Raw genomic sequence first — 17,240 nt, forward strand, 5'->3', positions numbered from 1 at the left:
TGAACCCAGGTCTTTGGCATGACAAGCGAACACCTTAACCACTAGGCTACCCCACTACTCTGATATGTCGTCAGTATCGAAGCTTTATCCTGGTAAAGGTCTATTCCTGGTGTTTGCGAACCACTGCCACTACGCACTTACCTTGGGACTATTCTTAACTAATTCCATCAGAGCTTCATAAGCTGCATTTCTTAGATTGTGCTGGTTGCCGTCCGGCCTAGAAAAAGAGCAAAGCAAGTCTCATAAAACGATGCACTGACAAATTTGAATACGTTCCCCAATGCATATCAATATAGGCTGCTATCTAACAGTAACTGTCCTGGTAAATAGATGTTATATCACAGATTGTCAGCTTCATGTGGGAGGAACGTCTGAAGTGATGCTGTTGCTGAAGCTTACCATTTGGGTGAAATTTGCAAGCATGAGTAGGTTGCAGACAAAATTAGACAAAAATCAGGGTTGACAAGGATTCTAACCCACAATCATAGGTTTCTGGAATGCTCAAGGGACAAGTCCACACAATGATTTGCTTGGCCACTTATCACCTTAGAGAACACCTGAGCATTCTGTGCCTACGTAAACAAAAAATCACTTCCCACGTCTTAGACAAATGATTGGCAAACTGAAGGTATCAGGAAAGTACCTGTCTGTTGTCTGTAGTAACTGTTGTACAATTTGTTCAAAAGATGCAGAGAGACAGTATGTTTCTGGTTCAGCGTTCTCATCAGCTGTTTCCGCATTCTCAAAAGCAGCTTCGGCAAGACTGGAGAAAGCCTGTAGAAGAAAGCAGTCAGTCAACATAACAAAAACATTGACCAGCTATTATCTGCTCTTGTCATGCTTCTTCTGGAGTGAGTGATTGAGTTGGGTTTAACGGCGCTTTTAACAGTTATAATGCTTAATGTGGGAAGAAAGCATGCAGTGACGCAGGTCTCAGACGTTTACCACTTCGATGAAACCCACCAGCACAGGTATGATGCTGACAAACCTAGAAACATAATCAGGGCGAACCGGGATTCGAACCCACAATCATAGGTTTCTGGTGTGCCAAAGGGACACAACTCTGCACAGCGAATCTCAGCGCCTTAGACAACTGGGCCACCCGTGCCCGCTGTTTCTTCTGGACATATAATGTGCTGAACTACTTCAGTTCTGACTTCAAAGATCAGGAGGAACTTAATAACGTCTAGGATTGTCAGTCAAGTCATAAAATCTATCACTAGACAGGACTACAACTCAATCACAATGTTAAAGTGACACTGTCATTACAAATAGTAAAGTCACAATATACATCAAGGTGTTCCTACGTTACTGACTTGGTGAGTTGAAGGGTAAATCCTCTTTGAGCAGTATTTCAGATGAATGTGGAAGGAAGGAATAGGTCCTAGGTGTTAACCACTTGGGTTGCCTGAGTACAGGTAGGTATGACAAACCAGGAACAATAAAGTTAAATGTGGGATTGGAACACCAATCCTTGATGCTAGTACGACTGAAGAATTCACAGTGAATTGTCATCCTATGGATGATTGGAACAACATTCTAGACAAGTGGGACACCATAATAGACACCTTACCATTGCTTACTAGACACATTACACCCTACCCGACATCTTGGACACCATACTCGATACCTGGACACCCTACCAGACACCTGGGACACCATACTAGATACCTGGACACCATACTAGATACCTGGACACCCTACCAGACACCTGGGACACCATACTAGATACCTGGACACCATACTAGATACCTGGACACCCTACCAGACACCTGGGACACCATACTAGATACCTGGACACCCTACCAGACACCTGGGACACCATACTAGATACCTGGACACCCTACCAGACACCTAGGACACCATAGCTGAAACCTAAAGGACCCCAGGGCCGGTTCTGAACCAATTGCCCTATATTTTAATCTGAGAATGATAACCAAAATTTGTTGCAGATAAATCCCAGTAGAGAAAATTATACAAAAGGCAGCAGTATTCCTTACCCAACAGACGTTGCTGGCAACCCGTGGTTCCGCAGACAGTCCCTCCACCAGAGCTTGTAACAGCGTAGGCAGGTGGTCATTGATGACAGCATCGGGCAAGATCTCGCAGACTCGCCCCACCGTCCATGCCGCTGTGTCTCTTACAACTACACTGGGGTCTTTCAACAGAGATATCAGCTTGGGCATTGCATGCTCCACAATCTGTTTCAGCTTGGCAGGATCGGGGCCTTCCAAAATGGAGCCTGAAAGATTGGTTACAGAAACATGAACTTTTTAGGTGGATTAACACGATTAAGACAGCGTGGACTGTGAAAAGACTTGAACTCAGTCTTTAAGGGTGCTTATCGTATCACGACACCTATTTAAATTAACATTTCCGGGGGAGGGGGGGGGCTCATATGTTTCAACAGATTAACTAAAAATGAAACACCAGTCATCTCAGACGTATATAACAGGATCATTGTGTTTCACTCCAAGAAAGGCAATGGAATTCATCACAGATGACTGGTGGGTGTTCACTATGCTGTATCAATGGCTACTCCATGTTTTATGTAGACTTGCTCAGCGGACGATATTTGGCCATAAGTCTGAAGCCAATGTCAGTACAAATTACGAATTGGAGACCTGTGAAGATCCAGGGTGGAATCAGTTTTCAGCAACTCATGCTTGCCGTAAAAGGTGACAACACTTGTCGTAAGAGGCGACTGACAGGATCGGGTGGTCAGACTCGCTGACTTGGTTGATGCATGTCATCGTATCCCAATTGCGTGGATCGAAGTTCTTGATGTCAATCACTGGATTGTCTCGCCAAGACACGATTATTTACAGACCGCCGCCATATGGCTGAGTGTGGCGTTAAACAACAAACAGAATTAAAAATTTCCCAATTCATCATTATAGTTGCAACCAAGGACAACTGATGTTATGGCTTTGTAGAGGGGACTTGGAAACTTGTAGTTGAAAACAGGGCCAACTGAGAGGAAGAGGCTTCAATGTGGGGAAGAGGCTTCAATGTGGGGAAGAGGCTTCAATGTGAGGAAGAGGCTTCAATGTGGGGAAGAGGCTTCAATGTGAGGAAGAGGCTTCAATGTGGGGAAGAGGCTTCAATGTGAGGAAGAGGCTTCAATGTGGGGAAGAGGCTTCAATGTGGGGAAGAGGCTTCAATGTGGGGAAGAGGCTTCAATGAGAGGAAGAGGCTTCAATGTGGGGAAGAGGCTTCAATGTGGGGAAGAGGCTTCAATGTGGGGAAGAGGCTTCAATGAGAGGAAGAGGCTTCAATGTGGGGAAGAGGCTTCAATGTGGGGAAGAGGCTTCAATGTGGGGAAGAGGCTTCAATGTTATAGGCAGCTAAGGACCAGCTGGAATACCAACGTGTGTTGTCATGCCGACATGAACAGGTGAAGAGGGCAAATTTAGTCAAATCTAAATATTTTTTACATTTGTATACTTATCCTGCATTAAGTGAGTGTTGTATTATGTCACAATCAGCAACATTCCAGCTAAGGATGTCTTCACATGTATAACAATATCCATGAATTGATAAATGTGTCATATCAATGCTGTTTCAATACAAACTTATGAATATCAAAACTTAAATTATGAAAACAGCATTATCATTATCCCCCGCCATGGTGTTCATGAGAATTGTTGCTCATATTGTAGTGAATATGTACGGAGAAAGGGAGGTAACTCAAGAACAAAAACATTGTAGCACTCTTGATCAGTTCACTAAAACTTTTTGTAAATGGCCTAATTTTTGCACTAAAAAATATATTAAACCCACTACGAGGAAGTAGGCTACTTCAGATTCCACATGTAAATTGTGTTTTTTTTTTTTTTACTATTCGCAATACTCTGTTAATATGGGAATAAAGTTTCATGTATAATGTATGAAAAAGATAATGGATACACGATCCAGAAATGAACACTACAACCCATCTGGTTTTCAAGTTAGATTGGCTATGACAGTAGCCCAACAGAACCAATTATTTCTTGACAACGCCAAGGTCTCTGACTGGGGTATATTGGACAGTGACATATTTACCACAAGACACCATCATCTCAGAAAGACTAATAACAGGATCATTGTCAATCACTCCAAGAAAGGCAATGGAATTCATCACTGATGACAGGTGGTGTTAAGGTGTTTCATCGGGGTGTCAACAAAGTAGCAGACAAGGGAGCTAACTGCAGCTGTCATTTTTTGAACTTCATTTGTGAGTTTCTTGCTGAATGTTTTGTTTGTTGTTTAACACCGCACTAGGCAATATTCCAGCTAAATGACGGCGGTCTGTACATAGTCAAGTCTGGACCAGACAATCCAGTGATTGAAACCATGAGCGTCGATTCACACAATTGGGATCGATGACATGCATCAACCAAGTCAGGGAGTCTGACCTCCCGACCCAGTTAGTTGCCTTTTAAGTTTTACGACAAGCATGGGTTGCTGAAGACCTAGTCTACCCCGGATCTTGCTGAATGTGAAAAACTGTTCACACTTTAAAGTTTCTTTTGTGTAATTGCTTAGAAACTGTCTTTCCCATTTCATTTGTTAATTTCCCTTGCAAAGAGCAGGAAACATTCAGCCTGCAATAGTGCAAAATCTCCGAGGAAGTGATGCACAAACAATAGGTGCTCATGATAATCATAGAAGGAGTTATCTTGGATTCTAAACAAGTGTTCTAGGCAGGTAAAATGGGATCACAATCATTATTTTGTTCAAGGTTCACAATTCCGAGGTATCCTAACATTGCATTCTTTGCAAGAATATAAAATATGCTTTCTCCTCCTCATGGGTTGTGCTATCAGCATGATCAGTGATATTATAAAGCCAACTATTAGTTACAAGAACCGTGAAGATCCAGGTAGAGAATAGGTTTTAAGTAACCCATGCTTGCCGAAAAAGGCGGCTAACGGGATCGGGTGGTCAAAACAGCTGACTTGGTTGATGCATGTCATCGTATCCCAATTGTTGGGATCGATGCTCATGATGTCAAACACTGGATTGTCTGATCCAGACTTGATTATTTACAGACCGCATCATTATAGCTGGATTATTGCTGAGTGCAACTTTAAACAAACAAAAAATACATTAGTTTCGACTATGTCAACATGAATTGGGAAATTTTATATTTCAATTTTGGATTTTTACCATTTGCTGCAAACCTGGGGCCTGAGCAGGTTTAGATAAACCCAGCAGAACATGACGGTTTTCTGACATGTGGTACACCTTCAACATGCTATCGACACTCACCAAAGGCCATGACGGCTGCATCCCTGTTCCGCCAGTCTGGGTTATCAATCATCTCCTGCACGAACGGCAACACATACTGCACCACCTCGTCCTCGCAGCATGACGCCATCAGCATCAGACACACGCCAGCAGCCTTGCACGGGTTCCACTCATCATCATCATCTCCCTCATCCTGTAAACACACTCTGATTACCCCATGTTACTGACAGTCATCTCAGCTCTGCATCCAGGTTAACCCACACAGAGTTGTTCCCCTTGGACATCTGCTACATCTGAGCCTCATTATCCTGTCTAGTGATATGTACTGCAAGTATGTTCAGTGGGGAAAATATGATGACATCAGTCCTGCCTTGTATGTTCAAAAGTTTATGAATTTTCAATTTTTTCATACATCAACACATTAAGATTCAGCAGCAAAGTTAGACAATTTCAAGTACACATTTTACTGACAAAATAGTTAACAGGAAAGTCATATATTGGACAACTGATTGTGAAGAATTTCAGAACATTACGACAGTGAAATCAATCATAAAAGTTTTCTTACTTCCAGCTTAAATTACACTTTAGAATTAAACTTGTCAGTGTGACAACCACTTCTCTAGCTTAATGATATAACAATTAATAATCAGAAAAAGAAACGAAACAAAATAATACAAAACCTATGAAGAATATATGAATATTCAGAAGCACAAAAATCCCCAAGCCAAAGTAAAGCCATGTCTATGTCAGTACTGTGCACTCCTACTGAAGCATGTGACCAGTGTTAGCTCTGAACCTATGACAAGTCTCGCACGTATAGTGGCTTGATACCATCGATCTTGTCACGATGGGAGCATGAATCAAGCAGCCATGGTTTCAAGGGTGACCATATCATTGCCAGCAATCGTTTGAGGCAGACATTCTACTTGATCAGAAGCAATGTGCCCTGTGCAGGTAACAGAATGTGTATTGTGTTGACTGAAAACGTGATCATGATCCATCCTATTTCCTTTGGTATATGTAAGATGGATGTTATCCCAATAAAGTGCATCTCCCTTAAGACGGCATACATATATCTGATGGAATAGTTGCTGTATACTTTCCAAGTGCCCAACTAAAGACCTGAAGTATATTAGCCTTTTTTTATTAGCATGAATTTAGATGATTAGCCAAGTCTGTTTCTGTATTGCAAACAACATTTTATGGGGAAACAATGCAAGCCTTTGGTATAAGTATCCCAAACAATGAAAGTTTCCTGCACCTGCCCGACTGTCTGGCAGATAATTTTACCACTACTTACATGTTCAGTTTTATCATAACTCATCGTACATTCTCAAGTAATTGTTTGCATTATTTCAAATGAATCAAGACATGTGTCTCTTTATTTTTGGCGATTTTTCAATGGTCATAATTTCTGAGGGCAGGCAGATACCTGAAGGTGGGCAGGCAACATTTATGGGTCACCTGCCCGACAGTCTTGTTGGGTTTTAAAATTGTTTTAAACACTATTCGTCACAGCTATGCTATTTCGTTATCCTAAATATCATATGGCTAATGTAGAATGAGTAAGAGTAAGTGAGTGAGTATTGTTTTACGTCGCTTTTAGCAATATTCCAGCTATATCACGGCGGGGGACACTGGAAATGGACTTCAAACCCATGTCGGGAATCGAACCCGGGTCTTCAGTGTGACGAGCGAATGCTTTAACCACTAGGCTACTCGACCGCCCATAATGAGTTAGAAATAATATGGTTCTGTGTTGCTGTTAGCAATATTCAAGCTAAATCTAGGGCGATAACGTAACAAGTGAGCTTCACATATTGTACCATATTGTGGAGAAAAGAAACCAGGCCTTCGGCGTGATCAGGGAATGCTTTAACCACTAGGCTCCGCCGGCATCCACATAGCGAATACAAGCCTGGACGCCTCTTGACAGAGCAAGGTGCGATCAACACACATCCATTAGAGGAAAGGAGCACATTTGACAAGCAATTAGTAGTTTAATAGCGAAGGTGCAAAGGGTTAAGAATTAATAACTTTAAGACATGAAAGAAAAAAAGATCCCTGGCTTGGATTTCAGTCAATTTAGATAAAACCTGTTCATGGCAAAGGGCATAATTATTCACAATAAACAAAGTCTGGCATTTTACAGGTCCCAGATAACAGAAATGGTACATAAGCACGCTGAAACTTTATTCCAAACCCCTGAGAACACTACACAATTTTTGGAACCAGTAGTCCTAGCCCAAACAAGGTTATTTTGTTTGCTTGTTATTCAACACACTCAGCAATATTCCAGTTGTAGGACTCTGTACAAGACTTAATTAGGTCCAATCCAGGAGTGCCCATCAACAGGGGTGACAGATATAATCCTGAGATGACTATCAACAAGTCATTTAGAAGTCATATCTGAACACAGTTGGAACATGGTGTAGACTATAGACTATACCTGTCCTCAAGCATGCCCACAACCCAAAGCTACTATACCTGCGTTCAAAATTAATTCTTCGGACAAATACCTAACAGATAAATTTATCATCAACGTTTAGGCTTCCATGCGAGTTCTAAAGTTAGCTTCCACTCAACATGGGACTAAACTGACTGGATCAGTGATATGACTGACATAGGAATACACCAACTGGAATAGTGATACGACTGACAGGAATTAACTGTGTTTCTACTCTATAGTTTGAAGGGGGAGTGACCAAGGCTAGTGTGACAGTGGAAGACACCAGACCCAGGCTTAGTATAGAAGTTTGCTTACTCGACCCACCTGCTTGGCCAGGCTGATGAGCAGCACGGGGATCAGGTACTGCAGCGCCCCCTTGGCGTAAAACATGCTGGTCCGTTCAGGCGGACGGCCCTGCTCAGCAGCCTTGGGACAGAAAGAAAGTTAGTTTGTGGTTAACAACATACACATGCTGACCTTCAGGTTATTGCGTTACTAAGGAGTCAAGTGACCCATTAGCTGTGAAAATGATGGACCACGTTTCACATAAATAACTTGAAGGCTGGGGGGCCTATATTGGTCAGAATCAACCGTCATAATTTTCGAGTATTTGGCCAGGAATCTTGACAATCAGCAGACCTGCCCATGAAACAAAATCAGTATCGTCAAGTACTTGAAGTCAAGTACATAAGTGAGAGTTATAATAACACACTCGGCGATATACCAGCCATATGACAGGTCAGTGAACAATATTGACTGACACAAGCATCAATCAATACAATTGGGATTGTGACATACAATCATTTGTTTTGTTTGTTGTTTAACACTGCACTTAGCAATTTTCCAGTTATATGACGACAGTCTGTAAATTATCAAATCTGGACAATAAATCCAGCGATTGAGCACCAATCTCCACAGTTGGGATACAATGACATCAACCATAAGTGACCATCCTATCACATTATTAGTCTCTTACAGCAAGCATAGCAGCCTCTTACAAGTATGGCTTTGTGAGGACCTATTCTAACCCCGATATTCACAGGTCGACACACAGTCAACAAAGTCTGACCATCCAACAAATTAATATCAACAATTGCCTACAGATCTGAGGAACAAGTTCTAATATTGTTACCTCTGAGAGCTCAATGGCCAGGTCCACCTCCTCATCACACACAGTGGACCAGAACTCAATTCCCTGCAAGGCTATCTCGTCGACCTCACTCTCCATCGCCTCCATGGTTATCTGCAAAAAACAATCACCAGCTGCTGAGAGCATCAGTTCCATCCTCATGGAAAGAGTGAGCGAGAATATGCTTTAATGCCACTTAACAGCAGTCCAGGCCTCAAATCATAAAATGTTACTTGGAAAGCACAATCATCTCAGAAAGACTAATAATCGGATCATTGTTTATCACTCCAAGAAAGGCAATCAGACTCATCACTGATGATTGTGGAGGAATCAGAGAGGCATCCTGCTGCTTTTAGCAATATTCCAGCAATATCTCACCATCACCCCTCAAGAATAAATCTACATTAAATGTAACACATCTAAAATAATTTGGAAAAAATTAAATCCGCTACATTTTGGTTTGTTATAACAAAATAACACAAGCTGTCCAAACTAGTAGACCATGAACACATTATCACCTGTACATTGTCCTGATTTATAACAGAGGCTCTTTAGTGCAACAGGATCTACTTCATTATTAATTTATTTTCCTATACAACTTACCGTTTGATAAGGATCTTGTAATTCTGAGATACAGCTTTCCATACTACTGGTTATGGTAACAATGTGTAAATATATTTGTATCCTTATCAAATGCTGAGTAGTATATATTACATTATATACTATAAAGTACGTAAGTCTACAATTCATAGAGCACGATATGGACATTCCAACAAATAAGTAAGGATAAGAATTTATGGATGAACAACTTCTTTATTACATTTAATTTATTACAAGCAAGTGATAACGGTGTTAGAACCTACACCGAAACGTCGCTCTTAATTGTAATAAAGAAGTTGTTCATCCATAAATTCTTATCCTTACTTAGTACTCCAACTTCTAAATGCCTATCAAAGAAGTTATTCCAACAAATAGTCAACAAAAACGCGGTGGCTACGTACAGCAAACAGAGCAGGTCCCATGTAGTGCTTCATGTACTGGTAGTACAGCGACATGACTTTCACCAAACACTGGAGCGCAGCTACCCGTACCTGAAATAACCAAAAAAATTAGTGTAATTAACTATAAACATCTAAAAACTATGTCTTGGTAGTATTTTTCAGGTCATCCACTGAAAATAATTTTGACCAGGACATAATAACAGAAAAAACAATCAGCTGTAAGCAAATAAATACCTTTTTGGTTTGTTCCAGCTATATCATGTATATGACGGCGGTCTGTAAATAATCGAGTCTGGACCAGACAATCCAGTGATTTACATCATGAACATCAATCCACGCAATTGGGATCAATGACATGCATCAACCAAGTCAGCGAGCCTGACCACCCGATCCTGTTAGTCGCCTTTTACGACAAGCATAGTCGCCTTTTACGACAAGCATAGTCGCCTTTTACCGCAAGCATGGGTTGCTGAAGACCTATTCTACCCCGCATCTTCACGGGTCAAATAAATACCTATGTCAGTGTATGGAGGAAACATACCCTGAAATCTTTGTCAAGGGTTCTTCTGTATTCATACACGACGAACAGGTAATCCATAATTTTGAGTTTCGATAAATTATTCAATGTTTGGTCATTTTGAGAAAGAAAGTGAAGAAAAACATGTCACCCCAAGAGAAGCCAAGGAAGACACATTGTATTGTTCTCGACAAAGACGTTTTTTGATGTCATCATACTTCAACCTTCAGGTTGATACTTTAGACAAACCAAAATGCAAATATGCAAACTAAGTTAATACACTCAAACATTCTAGCCTTATGGGTATTTCAAATTCCTGTAGACATGGAAGGGGTCGTGCTGTCTACCTACCCTCGTGTCTGTGGACTGTGTGGCTTCACAGACGACTTGCATGATGAAGTGTCTCTCAGTCTGGAAACAAGTAAAAAAGCATGTCAGTAAACAATGAAGACATGAACACAACAGCATAAACAGTGAAATTCATGAGAGAAAAACACCCAACATATTCATTTAATTGTGTTTTTGTTTGTTGTTTAACGCCGCACTCAGCAATATTACAGCTATATGACTAAGGTCTGCTAATAATAAGAGTCTGGACCAGACAATCAAGTGATTGACATCATGAGCATCAATCCCTGCAACTGGGATTCAATGACGTGCATTATCCAGGTCCGCCCGCCTGACCACCCGATGCTGTTTTAGTCGCCTCTTACGACAAGCATAGTCTCCTTTAGCGGCAAGAATGGGTTGCTGAAGACCAATTCTACCCTGGATCTTCACATGTCTATTCATTTAATAAAGATACCAGAAATACCGTGCAGTAGCAGTTGTAGTTGATGTGTAAATATTGAGAGAGTGAGTTAATGTTTAACGTCACAGCCAGCAGATACCAGCAGTCCCACACTTGTAAATAATCAAGTCTGGACCAGGTAAACCAGTGACACAGCAGCACAATGCCAACATGATCCAATTGTGTGCCTGTTACCATGGTCACAAGCTGAATGTTGTATGGACCTATTGTATACTTGGGTCTCCATCAGGTGCACTTGTTATAAGGGCTTGTGAATACATCAACACAACCTGTGCACTAATATTCCTCAAGCCATCATAAGACAACTTCTTGTTGCTAAAATACTTCAGGTTGTCTTTAGACAAGTGTTTTAATGAATAAGCTTTGAAATGTTCTTGTAATTGAAATGATGAGTCATCGGAAGGATAGAAACATACTGGTGGTAAGCGATAGAAATAGCAACCAGTGTAGGTATCTGACAACTTTTGACAAAGTGGATAATGAAATGTATAAACTTTTTATACTTACATCTTTATCAAAGTTTGACTTGGTGAATTCTAGGGAGTTCAGAAGGGCATTTGTTGCCGCCAGTCGAACATGGTTACTGCGAAAGAAAGTGAAACGCTATATGAAAACCATAACCAAACAATTGTTTCATAATTATAATCTGAATACAAAATAAACAGTGAAATATGTAGCTATATAACAGCCGTATAGCTAAATAAAGCTGCTTTCTGATTGGCTAATATTGACTTCTTGTCAGTCAAAGTTCATGAAAGGTCATATGTGACCTGTGATGGGATGTCCTCATAACTTTGCTTATCTTTGCAGAACTAGGATCTGATTTTAATGTGATTTCTAAAAGGAGACTGAGATAGTGCAAGTGTCTAAACAATGTCACATGGGAAAGTGTGGTTTGTGTGGTCTAGACCTAAAGTTGATCGATGCACAGACCTGGGCTCCTCTTTCTTCATGCCATGGACAATGGCTGTCAGGATGTCGTTGGACTGGGTTTGTAAAATCTCTGGATCCTCCAAAAAACGAGAAAAGGAAACTGTGACAATCTTTTACATCAATGCCTTACAATACTAAGCAATGCAGAACAGTCTCCTCAAATAGCAAATTAGGCCAAAAGCAATGATTACTCCACAGTAACAGAAAACAGTGAAAGATGAAGTGAAAGGATATAACCAACAAGGGATGTGACCAACATTCCAGCTATGATGGCAGTCGGTAAATAAGTGAGTCTGGACCAGACAATCCAGTGATTGAGATCATGCAATTGGGATACGATGACATACTTCAACCATGTCAGCCCCTCACCATAAGCATAGTTGCCTTTTACGGCAAGCACGGGTTGCTGAAGACCTATTCTACCTCGGATCTTCACAGGTCCTATTGATGTTGTAATGCTCAACGTTTATTGGGTCCTTTATCATCTTGGTAGTCAGCTTGGGTGAACAAATTCCGACTGTTATCAATCATTTGAATTAAAAGCATGGAAAATTACAATGTGCAATGTAATTCCCAACATAAGCTGGTGATGACAAGCTGTGAAAGCAACTTACTATGTCTTGACAGACGTAGCCAATGGCTTCTAGTGTGGATTCCTTCATCATTTCCGTACTTGCAGGATTTGTGACATTGGCAGTGAGGCTTGTGATGAGGTCTGGCCATAGTCCCTGAGGGAGCTCCGCACAGGCCACATATGCCACACACTGGGCTGCAGAGCTTGGACGAATCGTTTCCGATCCTAAGGTTGCCAAGATCTGAAATGCAATGTGTCAGTCTCTTAGATTGTTTGGAATCCCTATTGGTTAATTTATAAAATTGAAACGATTAATCTAAATAGCTTTCTCTAAAACTGTAGTAATGTCACACACAGTTCCAAAATGAATTTCAGTATAGGTTGATATAATTCACATGAACCTACTCAAACTTTTATTCCTCAAAATTATCCAGAACTAAAGATCGCCACTAGCCAGAGATTAGTGAAACCCTTAGAGAAATTCTAGTTTGATACGAAGACATGCATCAACGAAGTCAGCAATCCTGACCACCCGATCCCGTTAGTCGCCTCTTATGACAAGCATGGGTTGCTGAAGACCAATTCTAACCCAGCTCTTCACGGGTCCTAAAAATCTTGTAATATCACTTAATCCACTTGTTCAAACTGAGCTGTAGACTACTTGGATATGACCCATGGTGTCTACACTGAAATCACATATCAAAAATCGTTAAATTATCCCACAATTGTTAGCCTTTTTTAAATGGAAAGTTGAAAGGAGTATTTCAAATGATGAATAGCGACCTACATTTTGCTTGACATGTGTCCGGACATCTTGTACAAACTGGAGCCACCTCTGCTGGTACTGTAGTTTGGTGGCGGGGTCTTTGGAGTAGAGTGCATTCTTGAGTTGGAGACCCGCCTGCATCCTGGCCACAGGGCTGTTGCCGCCATGCTTCAATACGTCCGAGAGCTGCTTCAAAAGCTCCGGCTGGAAAGGGAGCAAATGACACATGGAAATAGAAAGTACTCAATTTCCTTCGACACTTAAGTACCCCTTTAATTGTATTCATTTGGAGATGTTCCAGTAATCTGACAGTAGAACTTACATTCATTTGCCTGTTGTCTTTCAAATAAGTACAGTGAAAAGTGTATTGTATTTTTAACCATGGTTACTGAGTTGGTGATCAACAGATACATCAAGTGTACTTCTTCCATTTACCGATATGAAATATCCCCTCAAAGTACAAAAACAAATTATGTAACTGTAAGCAATTAGACCATAGCATTACTACACAGCTTTTAGATTGATGCCAAAACAAATGGGCACGTCAGCACCGATTCTTAATAAGGTTTGACATTTGTGTTCCAAAAACTACAGAATGTTACCACTGAAAGCCACACGGTTGATAAATAAAGAATTGTTCAAACATATCTTATAACAGCACACCTGGCAGTCATCTGAGATGAGTAAGACAACCATCAAAGGATACCAGCCACAAGATAGATTCAGATTCAGATGATCAATAAATTTAACACAATTATCAACTGGCATTTTCACTTCACGGCCATTAATAATTAACACAAATCGCATACACATCCTGATCGATGATTAGAGGGCAAAATGTTGGAGGAAATTACTTAATAATTAACCGTGGGCTGTGCAGTAACTAAGGAATGAGTTTGAGACCTACTAGTTAATATACCAGGAACTCTGGAACTAGGAAATGGTGGAACAGCAATCTAAATGCTGACTGTGTGGGTTTGTTGATTCTTATCCAAGCAATCATCAATTTTAATGTTCACCTCAGATATTTGGCATTTTAAAGTTTGCATGGTCAGGGTTCTACTAGATGCAAAATGGTGCATACCATACGCATAAAAATTCAGAATTAACACAAATAATATCCACTTTGATTCAACGTAAAATATATGAACCCTACAATTCAACAAATTTTAAATAAATACTTTTCGCTTTCAAACGTTTTTGTGGTATTATGACTATATAAACTATGTTTACATCTGATCAGAAATAACTATCAGTGACTAAGCACATGATCATGAGTTTGTATTAATTTTTTAGGGGGAAATTGTATTTACTGCAGAATTTACAGCAGAATTTTGGTAATTGTGGGATTTTTGAATGATTGAAACCAATTCACTGAAGCGTGAATGCGAGACTGACTTTCCATTCAAATAAGGATATCCTTATCTATTGAAAGCACAAGACATCAAACTTTGTCTTGTTTTCTGGGACCCACGAAATGGAGAAAAGAGAATCACCTGGGCTGCATACAGAGTATGTAAATCCCTGCATGGTCATACGTTCAGCAAGAGGGTTTTCATAATCATAGAAATAGGAATATTGTTTGATGAAGCTTTGCTCAAGTCTGGAGTCCATTTTCTCCCTTTTTATGCAACATAACAGCTAGATGAAACCAACATTATTTCTCTGTTTGAAACTTTGAACTTATTTTTTTATGTACACTTGAAGACACTGTCAGTGGTGTGTGAATAACTTGGTGGCGGTGCCGATGTTGCTGAAGCAAGACCCTCATGTTCCGGGATTTACTTATTTCTTAGCAGATGAAATTCAGCACTTGTTCATTTTCCGTTCAATTTATTTCCTGTACCTACTTGTAAATGCAACACATCACACAGATAATTAACCATTACTTGTGCTAGAAGAACAATTGCAAAGATATTGCAACATGATTCCAAGAGTTAAGTTGACCTATCTAAATGAAAGTACTCGAAGAAAATTTCAAAGCATACAGGTCAGTGCGGTTACCTTGTGTGGTAAAAACACACCATATGAGCAAAGTTGTAGTCCCATCCCTTTCAATTATGTTCAACTGCTCTCATACAATATTCTGAGTCATGATTTCTAATCTTGTCGAAAGTCAAGGTCACTGAATATTGTCACAATCCATGCAGAGGTTGTTTTTGTTTTGACATAGACATGCAAGCTTGCTCTTTCAAAGAAATATGACAGACATCTGTATGGCTTAGGGATTTTTTTACGTAGATGGGGGGGGGGGGGGGGGTGTGTGCTGTGAAGATTGAAATCTAATGCTGGTGTTTAAACTCCAAGTCACCTATTGAATTCAAGCATGGATAACAACTTATAATTCAATTCTTAACATGACCATTGTTTGAAACTAAGCATGAAACTTATATGATCCTTTTCATGACACTATTATGTTGAAATTTAAAGATCTATGGTCTCCACCTATTCAAACACCATACAAGACCGAGAACCCCAGCTCACAGGACTCCATGTCGTAATCAAAACCTGCTAAACAATCAATCTGACACTGGAATCACCTATTTGAGCAGTAGAGATGTACATATAAATAACGTATTATTCACAGATCTTGAACAATGATAAACCTTCACTTCTTTCTTTAGACTTAAAGATACTTGTTGGAGATGAAGTACTGATGGCAACATAACATTTCCTTTACTGTGACACGAGCAGATGGACATGACAGCAATGACAACAAATAAATGGGATGTTGGTTTGTTTCTAGGAGGTTGCCAATCTTTAACAATCACATTCAGCTTAATATGGCATTTTCGGACCGCATTTTCAAAGAGATTTAGATCATGCAGATTGATTAACAACTAACCCCTATTTGATGATGTAGCTGTCCACTATCAACAACAGACTCCTTATAACACGATGTGTACGAGTTTGTGATTTTAAGTTGAAATCATACCTATAAATAACACAGATCTATGCAAGACAGTTGGGATTTCATCGTACGGTGCATGTTCAGCCGCCATCTTGGTTTCCCGATTACTCTTACGGGAAATTATATACTTACTAAATTCTGTTGTGCTGCGTGTTCTAAGAACTGTTGTGCAGATTCTAGTTCCTGTGTGTCTGAAACAACAATCGTTATGTCTGAAGAACCATAAATAAAGTGTCATATGCCCTGCGATATAGGACAACATGTCTGAAATCTGTAACTCACCGAAGAGAGAAACACGTGAAATGAGATAATGAAGACATTTCTGATCAACCAACCTGGCGATACTGTTTTCTCAAGTACGGCAATTAAATCCATCGTGTGTTGCTTAATGTATACCGCATAAACCTGGTCTTGTTATCATATATTTATCTAGAAATGGCACGTGAAAGAGTTTCGGCTGAAGACTTCGGAGGTCAACCAGCCCATGTGGGTCGGCGCAGGAATATCACAACGTGAATTCCGGGTGTGTTCCATGATCCGTATATTACAGCCGATCTGATTGGTTGAAACGGAACTTACCTCGTCGCGCAGAAGACGTTCACCCAATCGTATTACTCGTAAAATGTATCGGCAAAGCTACACTTGTCATGCATCTTCTTGGAATTTTCAGCGGCAGTGATGAATTGTCTTCTGAATATTATTTAGAGGGTTTTTAGGCCAATATACGTATTCGTACTGTACTGGTTAACATTTCTTTGTATTAGTTAAATATTTGATTCATCACTGGGAAATATTTGTTTTCGCGCTTAAATACAATTGTGATTCGGTCCATTTAAACACCGGCTTTACATCATTTCCCGCCATTTATCAAACCGACTTCACGTCGATAACCTTCAGGGGAGGTTACATAGTTTAAG

General features: G+C 40.2%; 1 protein-coding gene across 2 annotated transcripts in view; it reads right to left on the bottom strand.

Annotated features, from left to right (window-relative positions):
- The window catches only part of LOC139465799 (importin subunit beta-1-like), a 28,845-nt gene extending 12,013 nt beyond the window's left edge, over positions 1-16,832 (bottom strand). The window contains exons 1-14 of one of the 2 annotated variants that reach the window (XM_071247718.1): positions 16,659-16,832; positions 16,456-16,514; positions 13,434-13,616; positions 12,687-12,887; positions 12,073-12,149; positions 11,647-11,722; positions 10,680-10,739; positions 9,812-9,901; positions 8,814-8,924; positions 8,006-8,107; positions 5,254-5,425; positions 2,001-2,242; positions 644-774; positions 142-217 (exon numbers count right to left, since the gene is read on the bottom strand). In XM_071247718.1, the coding sequence (XP_071103819.1) occupies positions 142-217; positions 644-774; positions 2,001-2,242; positions 5,254-5,425; positions 8,006-8,107; positions 8,814-8,924; positions 9,812-9,901; positions 10,680-10,739; positions 11,647-11,722; positions 12,073-12,149; positions 12,687-12,887; positions 13,434-13,616; positions 16,456-16,514; positions 16,659-16,698 (1,620 nt within the window). In that variant the 5' untranslated portion in view covers positions 16,699-16,832. Of the gene's footprint in view, positions 1-141; positions 218-643; positions 775-2,000; positions 2,243-5,253; positions 5,426-7,996; positions 8,108-8,813; positions 8,925-9,811; positions 9,902-10,679; positions 10,740-11,646; positions 11,723-12,072; positions 12,150-12,686; positions 12,888-13,433; positions 13,617-16,455; positions 16,515-16,658 lie in introns of both variants that reach the window. The other variant, XM_071247717.1, reaches the window with a different exon arrangement.
- Between the last annotated feature and the right edge of the window lie 408 nt (positions 16,833-17,240).

The sequence above is a fragment of the Haliotis cracherodii genome, unplaced genomic scaffold, assembly GCF_022045235.1.
Source record: "Haliotis cracherodii isolate W230 unplaced genomic scaffold, xgHalCrac1.p SCAF_18, whole genome shotgun sequence".
Classification (NCBI taxonomy): domain Eukaryota; kingdom Metazoa; phylum Mollusca; class Gastropoda; order Lepetellida; family Haliotidae; genus Haliotis; species Haliotis cracherodii.